Raw genomic sequence first — 13,561 nt, forward strand, 5'->3', positions numbered from 1 at the left:
TTAGTCATTTATTTTTTAGTTAAGAAATTTGATTTTTTATTGAAATTTCTTTTTTTTTATATAAATGATCTTTAAAAACAATTCAATAAATATTCTATGGTAAAAATATAATTTTATTTAAAAAAAACGATTTCTATTAATTGACTATTTTGATAAATATTTGATTGATTATCTCATTAAGGTCATGTTTTTGTAGCTATAATGTGGCACTTTTTGGATATTCTGTTTAGTCTATTTTAAAATAAAAGGGTTTGTACTATAGTCTTCACATATACCAATATGGTGGGTACATGTTAATATTGATATTTGAATTTATAAATATTTAAATTGTGTTGGAATTGTATTAATTCCACGTTTTGTTATAGATAATTATTTCACATTTTTTATTGATTATCATTTTATTATTAATCATAATTTAATAGTACCGGTGTCAACTTGCATCAACGTGGGTATGTTGTTGATGCTCACTGTCACGTTGTACGCGTCATATATGGTATCCTTGACCCTAAGATTGTACACTTCCAAATTCTGCAGATTATATTATTTAAGGTCTGTGTTTGAGTCGTCATCATCATCAAATACTTCGATATTCATAGCATGGTTCGTATTCAATTGACAATCACGATCTTTGTAATCAGAAGATGTATTGTAAGTATTATTGTCATTTTTGTACTGGTTGGACCTCAGAAGAATATTTCGAGAAACCATTAATATTTTGAAGATTGTGTTTGTGCTGACCACGACGGGGATAATTGGTTCGGTTATCACCTCTATAGCAGTCATTCCGTCGATCAGGGCTTTGATGATGGTCACAATGATAGTCGTGGAGATTGCCATGGACGTTGTACCCGCTATTGTTGTATCGATCGTCGTAGTAGTTATCGTTGCGATTATCGAAACGGTTGCAGTTATAGTGACAATTATCGTAGCTTTGATCAAAACGATTGTCGTGGAAGTTGCTGTGCCGTCCATCGAATCGTTTATCGCGGCCGTAATCGTAGCGTATATTGTAACGTTCATCAAATCGTTTGTCGCGGCAATAATCGCATCGTAGATCGTAACGTTCATCGAAATGGTACGGGGCGATTGTCATTTATGAACTGGGATTGCTTGATAAGAGATTTACCGTGTACGTGAGAGTCCTGAATGGGTTTTGTTGTTACGTAACTATTTTTGACTCTGCCCATATGATTAACCTGTTGTACACCAGGTGATTCATTCAAATGAAACAATTTCATCTCGCCCTTGATGCCACTTGGCTCCGCGATGTCTTCCCCTAGACCTAGATTGTAAATGTCTTCTATAGTCATAGAGCTCTTGACCACTTTCCTGACATCTTTGGAATTCGAAGATACTCTCACTTTCTCAATAATTCTCTGAATGCCATTGAATTTATATTCTTTATTGAGTCGTGCTACGCGCGTGACTAAGCCGAGAATGTCTCATCCTTTCCGTGAGTTGCAGCATAAAATAATGATAGTTTAGCGTTCTCAGTCTTCGATGGATGTTGTAACTTGAATTTGGCAAGCAGGGCCATTGGGTCCTGGAAGTCTGCCTCAGTGCAAATTGCCCCAATATTATTGAATTCGTCATCAGGAAGACTTCGGAGAAATAAAGCGGCCTTTTCTCTGTTGGAGATCTTGCTGGTGTTGAAGAAATTCTGCAATTTCCCTATGTAGGCGCTGTCATTGCTACGTAATTTGGGGAAATCCAGCTTGACAAATTCAGTCATATATGTGGAATTGTTCAAAGCATCCATCGTAAGAAAATTATAATCGATAAAGGCGTGAAATAGAATAAATGTACATTGCAAAATAAAGATTAAATTTTGAAATACTTACGCAAAGTTCAGACGTATATTGGCCTCCATGTTGGAATTGTATTAATTCCACGTTTTATCATAGAGAATTATTTCACATTTTTTATTGATTATCATTTTATTATTAATCATAATTTAAATTTTATTATATGATAAATTACATTTTTATTTTTAAAGATAAATTACATTTTTTTATCTCCCTTCAACAAAAACAATTTCATCTTTATATATCTTTTTTTTAAACAATAAAAAAAATAAGTAATACAAATTAATGTATAAAAATATGTTAATATAAAATTTTCACCGATTAAATTTAAATACAAATTGAAATATAAAAAAAATAAATCAATTGCCAAAATAAATAATAAAATAACATCGATCAATTGACTTCGCTTTTTAACCTGTTCTCACAATATTGTTTTGGTATTCTAATTTTTGTAAAATTTATATTCATTTTTAACTTCACTTATTTTTAAACTAGTTATCGCAAGATATTTTTGTATCCTTATTTTTTGTTAAATTTATTCTTATTTTTGTAAAACTTATTTTGTATTTTATTTTGGAAAAGCCTTCATGTTATGTAGCTATTCTAATATATTATATAAAATATTATATTAAAACATATACTTACGTCCACCACAATGGCCAAGTGAAATGTATGGTGAAAACATTTAAGATGCACATGAAAATAAATATTAAGAGTGATTTTGATACTTTACTTGATAAATTCTTATTTAATTACGAAAATACACCTAATGACACAACAGGAGTTGCACTTCTAAAAATATGTTTAATCGTGATATTAGAATTAAATGAGACTTATTAAAACCCTTAGAGGAAAAATAAAATAGAGAGATAACATAACACTATCACAAGGAGATGATAACTGGGATAAAGGCCTGATCACCCACAAATAATGTGACATGATGTTCCAGTTAAGACAGATAAATGTATTATAAGGAGACATTTAGACCAGTTAAGAAAAATAATATGCTATAATTTTAAATAATGATACTAACTCTAAGAATTTTTTGAAAGAGGGAAGGGTGGACATAAATAAAAATATCATAAATAAAGATAAATTAACACCAATTTCTAGACCAATAAGACTAAAACTAAAACCTGTTTTTTTAAAAGATTATTTAACTTAAATAAAACTAATATTTAACACTAAAACACGAAAATAAATTAAACATTGAAAAATTGATAAAACAATCTTATTGATTTATCATTCTAATATTCGATTAATCAATTGATTCTATTCTATATATTATTCCGAATTCCATATATTATTCGGATAATTCATTTATTCTAATATCCAATTTGATCAATTATTATTCCTAATTAATGGATTGATGATGTTAACAATTTTGAAAATTGATAATAACAACGGAGTACGACAAGCAAGATAACTAGACGAAATTATTTATGAAATCAACTTATGATAAGGATAACAAGCTAACGATTGGACTAACCAACGTACAAACTCAAAAACGATTGGACAAACCAACGTGTAAAATCAAATGCGATACAGACTTATGAAACAACGAGAACAGACAAAACGATAAATCATTTGAACAAGCTCTTTAAATGAAATCATGGGAAAAGCTTTTTAGAAGAGGGAGAATCTTAATATTTTTAATAATATTTTATTTTGATAATATTGATATTGATATAATTTTAAAAAGAAATGATAAAACACTAAAATATTAAAACAACTATATAAAAATATGTAAAAATTTATAAAATGACTAAATAAATATATATTAATAGTATCGAAGGCTCTAAAAAGAGCTTAATTTAATAATGAAAATGTACCTAAAAAGCAAGTATAATTAGTTTTTGTTTAAGAAATAAGGATTCGCGATTTTCGTTTGTTATGCTAAAAAAATTTCGTGATAAAGTTTAAAAAAAAATATATGTAGACTGTGAAAAATTGCCGTTAGTTGAAATGGCTATTGGCTGAAATATAGAGTTATTTAATTTTGAATATTTACTAATTTTTTTATTTTCCCCACAAGTAAGAGGGTTTGTATTAATTGATGAAGGAAAGGATGATACACAGGTTGCATCCTAAGAGATTTCCCATTGGACCAGGGGGTGCAGGTTATTCCGTCAGGTCTAATACCGTCTATGAGAGGTTGGTAGGTTCAAGGGGTATTTTTTGGCTTGGAAGTGCTTCGAGCCATTTATGCCCGCCGTATTTATTGTTGTTTTGTAATAGTTGTATATCGCTGATTTCGGTAGGGTTAAGACTATTTTGTAATTTTTTTATTATGAGGTCGATGATAGATTTGTTAGAGATTTCGGTAGGAAATATATAACCGTCTGGGGTTAGGAGATTCTAATTGCTGCTGAGAGAAGATCATCATAGGGAGTTATGAATGAAGAGATCGCAGAATTGAGCGATAGGCGATTTGATACAAATAGAGAAAAGGAAAGTAGTTCTAAGTGGATCAAGTCGATACCACCTAGTTTAGCGGGTAATTGGGCTAGGTGCCAATTAAAGTCTGATAATGAAAGGTTGAAGATCCTTTCCATAAAGGACTTTAAGCAAATATTGTGTTGAATGAAAAATTTTGAAGAGGTGAATGAGGAGGATGAGTGGAAGAGATGTAAGATTTTGGGAAGATATAAACACTTTTTAATAAGTAAAAAAGCTAATGTGGTTTATGAACTTTTTATCGATAATTTTTTCGGATATATTATTATTAAGTAATGGGGAGCCCAATAGTTGGATATCATTTTTTTCGATAATAGTGTATTCTTTAAATTAATCTAAGGGAATCTCGGGGTTGAGAAAGCAAATTTCAGTTTTAGTTTTATTTAATTTAAACCTATTTTGGAGCATTCTCTTTCGGGGTAGTTAAGGGCTTTGCTAATTTGATGTGGATTATCGCAAAGGGTGCCATCATCACCATAGGTTTAGGTGAGATCAAAATCAGATTTAAGACCTTTCATCATATTATGGTTAGCTAAGCAGAAAAGAATATAAGGCCGAGGGGGTCGCCCTGTTGTACTCCCTCTTCAGATTATATAACGCTACCATTAAAGATGAGGGGTTTGCTATTGTTATAGAAGATGTCAATTAAGCGCGAATATTTGGGGAAATTATCGAAAAAAGATTCGAGTGCCGAGGAACGTGATATTGTATTGAAAGCGTTCTTAAAATCGATATTACATAAAACGGAGTTTGTTGGTGGATGTTGGAGGTAGATTCTTAGCCAGTGAGAGCCTTTATCTATGCCTCCTTTTGTTCCGCATCCTAATTAGTATTTGCCAAGCAGAGAATGAGTATCGGATTTTATTTTTTGATATAATTTTAGCTAACAGGCATCTGAAAAATGAACCGATTGCGATTGGGCGGATTCCATCATTAGGTTTTTCAAAAGCTATCATGTTAGCTGTAAATATAATTTAATGAGCCAATGTGGGAATATCTTTAGTAGTTATATTATTAAGGAAGGTGGTAAGTGAGTTAAAAAAATTATTGGAATTATGAGATTTTAAAAATGTTTGGAATTAAGAAGGTCTATAGCTAGTGTTGCGTAAACGGCTTAGCCGAGATTTTAGGTAAAAAAATCGGCTAAGCCTAATTAGGTAAAGCCTAAAAATCGGCTAAGCCTAAAAATCGGCTAAGCCTAAAAATTAGCTAAGCCTAAAAATGGGCTAAGCCTAAAAGTTGGCTAAAATCTTCACGTTTTTAAAACCGTTATAACTCGGTTACGGATATGCAGTTTGCATTAATGTACACATTAAATACTACATTATTGCCAAGTTTCAGATCATGATCTTTTTTATTTTCGGTTTTGGCAAAATGCCAACACTTTCTATTTTGCCCATACAATTAGGATCAATTAATGGGCTACACAATGGTATAGGTTTCGGTAATTGATCCTCAAATCGTTCCGCCAACTTCAAAATTTCACGTACACAAAAGAATTCAGGGTATAAATATTGGTTTATTATTTTTTTGATATTACAGGTAAATAAATAAAGATTTTTGTAAAAAATGAAGAAATAATTAATAGGACAGACCTTCAAAATGACTTCTATTTAATCTTCCTTTTGTTTTATACTATAATAAATTGCAACTGTATTAGATACGCGCCGAATTGACGCCCTGCTGAATTGTCGTGCGTCGTGATACTACCAAATATAGTCCACATAATATTTAGGTTCGGACCCGATTTTTCCTTTTTTTAAAAAATCATTTTACGATTGATTTCTTTAAAACGAAATTAAAAAATATTAGGTTACGTCAAAACTTACTTATTTTCGCTCCCTATGCATTAATATAAAACTGTCCTAACTTGATCTATTTTTAAAATTTTAGATATAAAGGAAATATCAAAATCTGCAAAGCTTTTTTAATTTTTATAAAATAGACTTACACTCAGGGCCTGGGATCGGCATGTCTGGACACACTGGATCCAACCCAACATTTTTAAAATAAATATCCCAAACTTGGGCTCTACCGAACCCGGCAAAATTTATGTCGGGTAAAGAAACCTAATATATCAATTCACCCCGATTTTAAGGTAGGTAATATTTATTTTAATAAAACATCATAATTAAAAATTTTGCCAATTTTGATATATTGAGCTTGTTGCATTAATGCAATTTTTCTAGACCCGTGAAAGTTATTATTTATTTTTTGGTAAATATAGATAGATATGATAATGAGTAGAATTTGACCCTTAAGTTATTATTCTAGCGTTTGCCTATATACCCTTTAATGAGTTAATTTAATCTTATTGATCGCGATACTTATGCTCTGAATTTTATTAAATTAGGTGGTGTCTGCGTTGTATAATTCCATCAACTTAGAGACTTAAGTTGATATTAAAAATTCCTGTAGAAGTTTTTTTACCAATGTAGGATTCAGGTTGAATAACGAAATTCACTATTGCATATCTAATTGAATGATTTTTTTGGCTTTTGTATTTTGGCGATTCAAAGGAATTCTGCAAATAAAATTTAAACACAAATGGGAATACAAGATATACATTGATTCATATGATATGAATTCCTAATCGGTTATTCTCATTTGTTCATGGGATATTTGAAAATTGCATTTAATAAGCTTGTAAATCATATAATATCGAAAAGACTAATTATATACTAATAAACTATTCGAATTTTTCAAAATGGCATTTTAATGGTAACAAAATTATGCACACATAATAATTATATTAATCTAAAATAACAGTACAATACTTTTTTTAACCCCTTCTGGCTAATTTTAAGAAACTGGTGGGAATTAACCACTCACTTGAAGACACTCCAATCCTTATACGGACAAAACTCAGGCCATGAATGGCTTGAAGCTGTCGCTAGTGGGTCATTCCACGTCAAATAGAATAAAAAAACGCGATTTTCGGACGACCATCTTTAAAATAAACGAAACTTGGCATGATAGTTATTTATTTTGTATATTTTTGTAAATTCTAAATTTTAGAGTGCTAGCTCAACCAAATCCAAAGATATACACCTTCAAAGTAGAGAATCGCATAATGCGTGATTTCTTAAATCTTGTTTTTCTTAAAAAATACTTAAGATAAAATTACAAATAATACATCATTTTATAGCCCTTAAAATTTTACATTGGAAAATATAAAAAAAAATTAAAAAATTTTAAGTGTTTTTGTATTTCCGGTAAAAATAAAAAATTAACATTCCTGGGAAGGGATATTTTTTTGGTGTTGATACTCTCTAAAAATGAAAATCTCGATAGCCATTTTTGTTTTTTTAATTTTATTAAAATTTTTATTATTTTTATAAATAAAAAAGGATAATATAGATGGCGTTATATTAATCTTAATAATAATATATTTAATTTAATAAAAATATGATTTATATCGGTATTAAAATAAAAAAAAATCAATTAAATATAACCAGTATGATGTCTTGGGGCAATAAATAAGGAAGCGGCCCATACGGATATGGTTGTTAGGACGCTATATTTTAAAATAAACATATAAAATTTCCGCCTAGCGACATTTTATCACACGACACTTTATCATGACGACACTTTATCACGACGACACTTTATCACTCAGTCATTTGATAACGCGACACTTTATCACGCGACATTTTATCATGATATACTTAAAACTTAATTTATTATAATTGAAAAGTTAAATTTTGATAATATCTCATTTTTTGACTTTCATCATGATATACTTAAAACTTAATTTTATATATTTGAAAAGTTAAATTTTGATAATATCTCATTTTTTGACTTTCATCATGATATACTTAAAACTTAATTTTATATATTTGAAAAGTTAAATTTTGATAATAATTTTTTGACTTTTCCGTCTAAATTTCAATATTTAAATTAATTTTTTTTTGTTAACGCCACACTTTATCATGATATACTTAAAACTTAATTTAATATATTTGAAAAAATAAAATTTTGGTAATATCTCATTTTTTGACTTTTCCGTCTAAATTTCAATATTTAAAAAATTTAAATTAATTTTTTTTGTTAACGCCACACTTTATCATGATATACTTAAAACTTAATTTAATATATTTGAAAAAATAAAATTTTGATAATATCTCATTTTTTGACTTTTCTGTCTAAATTTCAATATTTAAAAAATTTAAATTAATTTTTTTTGTATTTTTTTTATTGAGAAAAACTCATATTTTAATTTACATAAATATAATTTTTTTTAACTTAATTATCATCTTATATAGGGAAACAGGAGACATAAGCAATAATTTTCTATTTATACTTTTTATTAATAAGTAACTATAAATCAATAAAACACTACACTTAAATTAATGTGTTTATCTATTGATATTTTTTAAGCTAATCGTTTTTTCACAAAGATTTATAATTTGTACAAATTCAGGTTTTGTATTTACCCATAAATATAATAATATTTTTTTTTCTATATATACCTCAATTTTCTATATTATTATATATTAAAGAATTTTTTTTTTATTAATTATAATGTTTGAATTAGGATTTACATCGAAAAATAAACCTACCCTTTTATATCAAAATTACGAATATACTAAATTTAGGACAAATAAAAATGAATCAATATGCTGGACATGCGCCAAATATAAATCTCTAAAATGCCATTCTTTTATTACAACAAAATTGAATGATATCTTAAAAGGTCCTCTTGATCATACTCATGAGGGTAACATTTCAAAATCTTATGTAGGAAAAGCAATATCAGAAATGAAATCCAAATTAAGTGAATATTCTAGTCCTTCTTTGGTCCATGCAACAACATTGTTAAATTATGATAATAATACCTTGATGGTTATGCCAAATAAGTCTGCCCTTTATCGATCCTTACAAAGGCATAAAAAATCGATCTCTACCATTATATTGCCTCCTATCCCTAAGGATCTCACTTTCTTATATCCGGAATGTTACAGGGATATGCTCAAATACGAGTCTGGGCCAGATGATAATTTAAGATTTATAATGTTGAGCACGGACGAACTACTCGAAGGATTATCAAGATCGGATATATGGATATGTGATGGTACCTTTAAAATTTTACCTGAAATATTCTTCCAACTTTATATACCATCCACTTTCAAATTGCACCGGGCGCGAATCCTGTTGGTATATATTGCTTATTACCAAATAAAACGGCGCATACATATGCAAGGATGATAAAAGTAATCATATTATATATTTTAAGAGATGTAATTTAAATTTTATTATAGGAGCTGAAACAATTACTACCAGGGACGCATCCGAGGAAAATATTGGTGGATTTCGAACAGGCACCGATAAATGCGTTTAGAGCTGGGTATCCACTCGCAGATATCCTTGGATGTTATTTTCATCTAAATGAGAGCGTTAATAGAAAAATAAACGATTTGGGATTAAAAGAGATGTATGAGTCGAATGACGACTTTCGATTGTATAGTAGGTGTTTATCGGCTCTTGCATATGTCCCAGAGGATGATGTTGGAAACTCATTTGATACTTTGGCAGAAATATTTGGTGAATTGAATGGCTCATCTGAGCTAATTTCCTACTTTGAGAAGACCTATATCCGAGGACGTAGAAATCCCAGTAAAAAAATATTTTTTTTATTATAAATTTTTATATTTATAGGGCAACGAAATAACTTTGCAGCGCCTTTATATAATGTAAGACTATGGAATAAACACAATTCCACGTTAGAAGGTGTCACCCGAACAACAAATTGTGTTGAAGGGTGGCACTATGGAATTCAATCCCTATACCAATGTTCTCATCCAACACTATGGAAATTTTTAGATGGGATACAAAAAGATATGCAGAAACATAAGCTCTATATCTTCAAGTCGTGATGGGAACAACACCGTACTTATCAAAGAAATATGAAGATATAAAAAGACGAATTCAAATTTGTGTTTCAAATTACGGATTGTCGGATTCTTTAATATTTTTAAAAGCTATTGCCCATATTTCGTGCAATTAAATATATTATAAATAATTTATATTTTTTACTCGTGATATATTGATTTATAGTTACTTATTAATAAAAAGTATAAATAGGAAATTATTGCTTGTCTCCTGTTTCCCTATATAAGATGATAATTAAGTTAAAAAAAATTATATTTATGTAAATTAAAATATGAGTTTTTCTCAATAAAAAAAATTAATTTAAATTTTTTAAATATTGGAATTTAGACGGAAAAGTCAAAAAATGAGATATTATCAAAATTTAACTTTTCAATTATATTAAATTAAGTTTTAAGTATATCATGATAAAATGTCGCGTGATAAAGTGTCGCGTTATCAAATGACTGAGTGATAAAGTGTCGTCGTGATAAAGTGTCGCATATAAAAGAGTCGCGTGATAAAGTGACTCCAAATCAAAATTTCATATACAAACAATTATAAAATAAAATACCTCTTGTTTTAATCTTATCCCATTTTGCACTTATTAATAGAATTTCCTGAAGCGATAATTTATAGGTACGTCCTGTCACTGTTATAGGATCTACTATCGTTATTATTTGATTCATGGGCAACCATATCTTTTCCTCAATTGTGGGATAAAAGGATGGTGATGGTCCATGGGCATGTAAAAAGGAAATATATATCTCCTCAGTATTTTCATTCTTTTTCAGTACTGTGGCTAACCACCAAAAATCGTCATAAACACATGTTACGAATCCTTTAATATCAGCAAAACACAAATTATCGGCAAAAGACAAATCGGCATTTGAGATATTATTAATTTGAAAGTCCTTTGCATATGAATATATTTTTGATTTAAATTTACTTAAAATCAAAGGAAAAATAGCATGTATTTTCCGAGTTCTTGGAATGGGACGAGCTAAATTGAATCTTTCTGTAGTTTAATCTCTTCTAAATTGTATTGTTCGTTGGTTATATACGTAAAATTTACTGATGGCATATTTTGTTTTGCAAACTGATATAAATCAAATGGTGTTAAAATGTGTCCAGAACTGGTGCGCTGAAGGCTTGAACGTGCTGCTAATCTTTTTAATGTTCCGCCAGCCGTCACATGGACCTTTTCCATGAGATGTAGCTGAAAAATGCCATTCAGCTGCTACACCAAAATCTGATTCATGATAACACAGATTTATGAAATTTTTTCTGTTTTTATATTGAGCAGCCGATCCGTCGAGCAGTAATAGATTTTACATGGCTTTTTGTTAAAATGATTGGTCAAAAATTTTATCATTTCAGTCTGGTATAAATGTACTGCAATAACATCATGTTGAAGTGACTCTGATATTACCACATAATTAAGGTTTTCTATATTGTTATTATAATATGCTATCATAGGATGGATAGTGGCCTGATTATTATTCCAGTGAAATCCTTGAACAGAGTCTTGGATTACAAAGGCATAATTTTCAGAGAAATCACAAATTCATTTTGTTGTAAAAAATGTTTAAGTTTTGAAATATATGATGACTGATTGGTAGCGATAAAGGAATGACGTAACATAGGTGGAATTTTTTCTAAAAAAAATTAAAAATTCTTGAGAAGATTTTGTTATTGTTTCCAGATTACTTCTATCAACAGACACGCACTGTTTAAAGGATATATGATCTATGTCATTTTGAGCAAATAGAACATCTAATTGTTTTTTAATTGAGAATGTGCCTGGACAATAGTTACAATCTCCTAAATAACAAATAGGGAGTGCTGGATTGCATATTGTTTGAGCTAAAATATTTTTATAGTTATGTAATGGATATTCTGGCATAGCTAATAGTTTTGCCAAATTATAATCTACAAACATAAGCTTAAAGTTTTGATGAATTACACAAACACATACACTGTGTGTTCCACTGGCTCCAGTCAGAATACAATTTTTTGGCCGTAAATCTGCAAATTTAGAAAATCCAACTTTAATTATCGGGTACCTCTCTTTAAATCGTTCATATAATTCTTTTAAATTGTTTAAAATTAATCTTTTTTGAAACTGCTCTCTTTTCCCCTTGATCATTATGGATTTATAGTCTTTTTTCCCGGGCATCGCGCGACTGACTTCATCAGAAGAGTAAAAATTTTCAATAATATTCACGGTTTCCTGATCAATTGTTCGCCCAGGTTTTATATTGGGAGATGACATAAATCCTTTTAATTCTATTAGTTTTTTTGATTTTCTTATCAAGTAATTCGTGGCTTTGAACTCCATCTCAATTTTTTTAGAGGTCCAAGAAGGGGGCAATATAGTAAGAAGTTGATATTTTTTTTCCTTAGAAATAATTGGATAATGATGTTTTAAATTTTGAAGAAGTTCGTCATTTTTATTATTTTGTATATCAAACTCAGGAAGGCTGCTTCTTAATATGTTTTGACTTAATGCTTTTGTTATTTTTTTTTGCAGATATTTCTTTTCTCCTATTCTTTTCTTTTTTATTGGGGATTGGCCTATTTCTTCTAGCGATACATTTATTATATCCAAAGTTGAACTGGATGGTTTCGGGCTCTTCATTTTCAGATATATCCTCAATGGATTCCATATTTATCAAATATAAGCGACATGAGTGACATAATGATTGGCCTATTGTTAATTAACCTTTGGATTTTTTAATCATCTTTGGTGTAACCTAATTTTATATATAATAAAAATAATCACGATATCCAATAATAAAAAAGATATTATATTAGTAAAAAATCCAGAATCTAAAATTAAAAAGGTTTTAATCCATAATATAAATAAACTTACCTTTTGTAGATTTTTTGAAATAGACTTATGGCCTTCTCTAATGAATGGATTACTACACAATGATTTCATTATTACAATTTTTTAAATTTAAAAAAAAATTTTAAGTAAAAAAAGAATAATTTTTTTAATCCTAATGTTCTTTTTAATCATGATTGATTATTAAATTTCCTATTTATCGATATAAAAATTTAATAGAAAGAAAGGAATGAAAAATAAAATAAGATGATAAAATCTTTAATTTCAAATAATAACGATAGTAGATCCAGAAGTGTGAAATATATACAAATTACGGCCTCAAGAATTTTTATTTAAGCGCAAAATGGATTGCGATAAATAGATATATTTTTATAATAGCTTGAATATAATTTTAAAGTATCTTTATATGGGCCGCTTCCTCATTTATTGCCCCAGGACATCATACTGGTTATACTAAATCGATTTCTTTTGATTTTAATAACGATATAAAATATATTATTATTAAATATAATATATTATTAATAAATTTAATATAACGCCATCTATATTATCCTTTTTTATTTACAAAAATAATAAAAAT

General features: G+C 28.9%; 1 protein-coding gene across 1 annotated transcript; it reads left to right on the plus strand.

Moving 5' to 3' along the window:
• The first annotated feature begins 9,371 nt into the window (after positions 1-9,371).
• Positions 9,372-10,138, plus strand: LOC135924991 (uncharacterized). Its single transcript, XM_065460122.1, has 3 exons — positions 9,372-9,475; positions 9,524-9,878; positions 9,921-10,138. The coding sequence occupies exons 1-3, from the start codon at positions 9,467-9,469 to the stop codon at positions 10,136-10,138; spliced, it is 582 nt and encodes a 193-aa protein (XP_065316194.1). The 5' UTR covers positions 9,372-9,466.
• Positions 10,139-13,561: the final 3,423 nt, after the last annotated feature.

This window comes from Gordionus sp. m RMFG-2023, chromosome 2 (genome assembly GCF_954871325.1).
Source record: "Gordionus sp. m RMFG-2023 chromosome 2, tfGorSpeb1-WG-v2, whole genome shotgun sequence".
Lineage (NCBI taxonomy): Eukaryota > Metazoa > Nematomorpha > Gordioida > Chordodea > Parachordodidae > Gordionus > Gordionus sp. m RMFG-2023.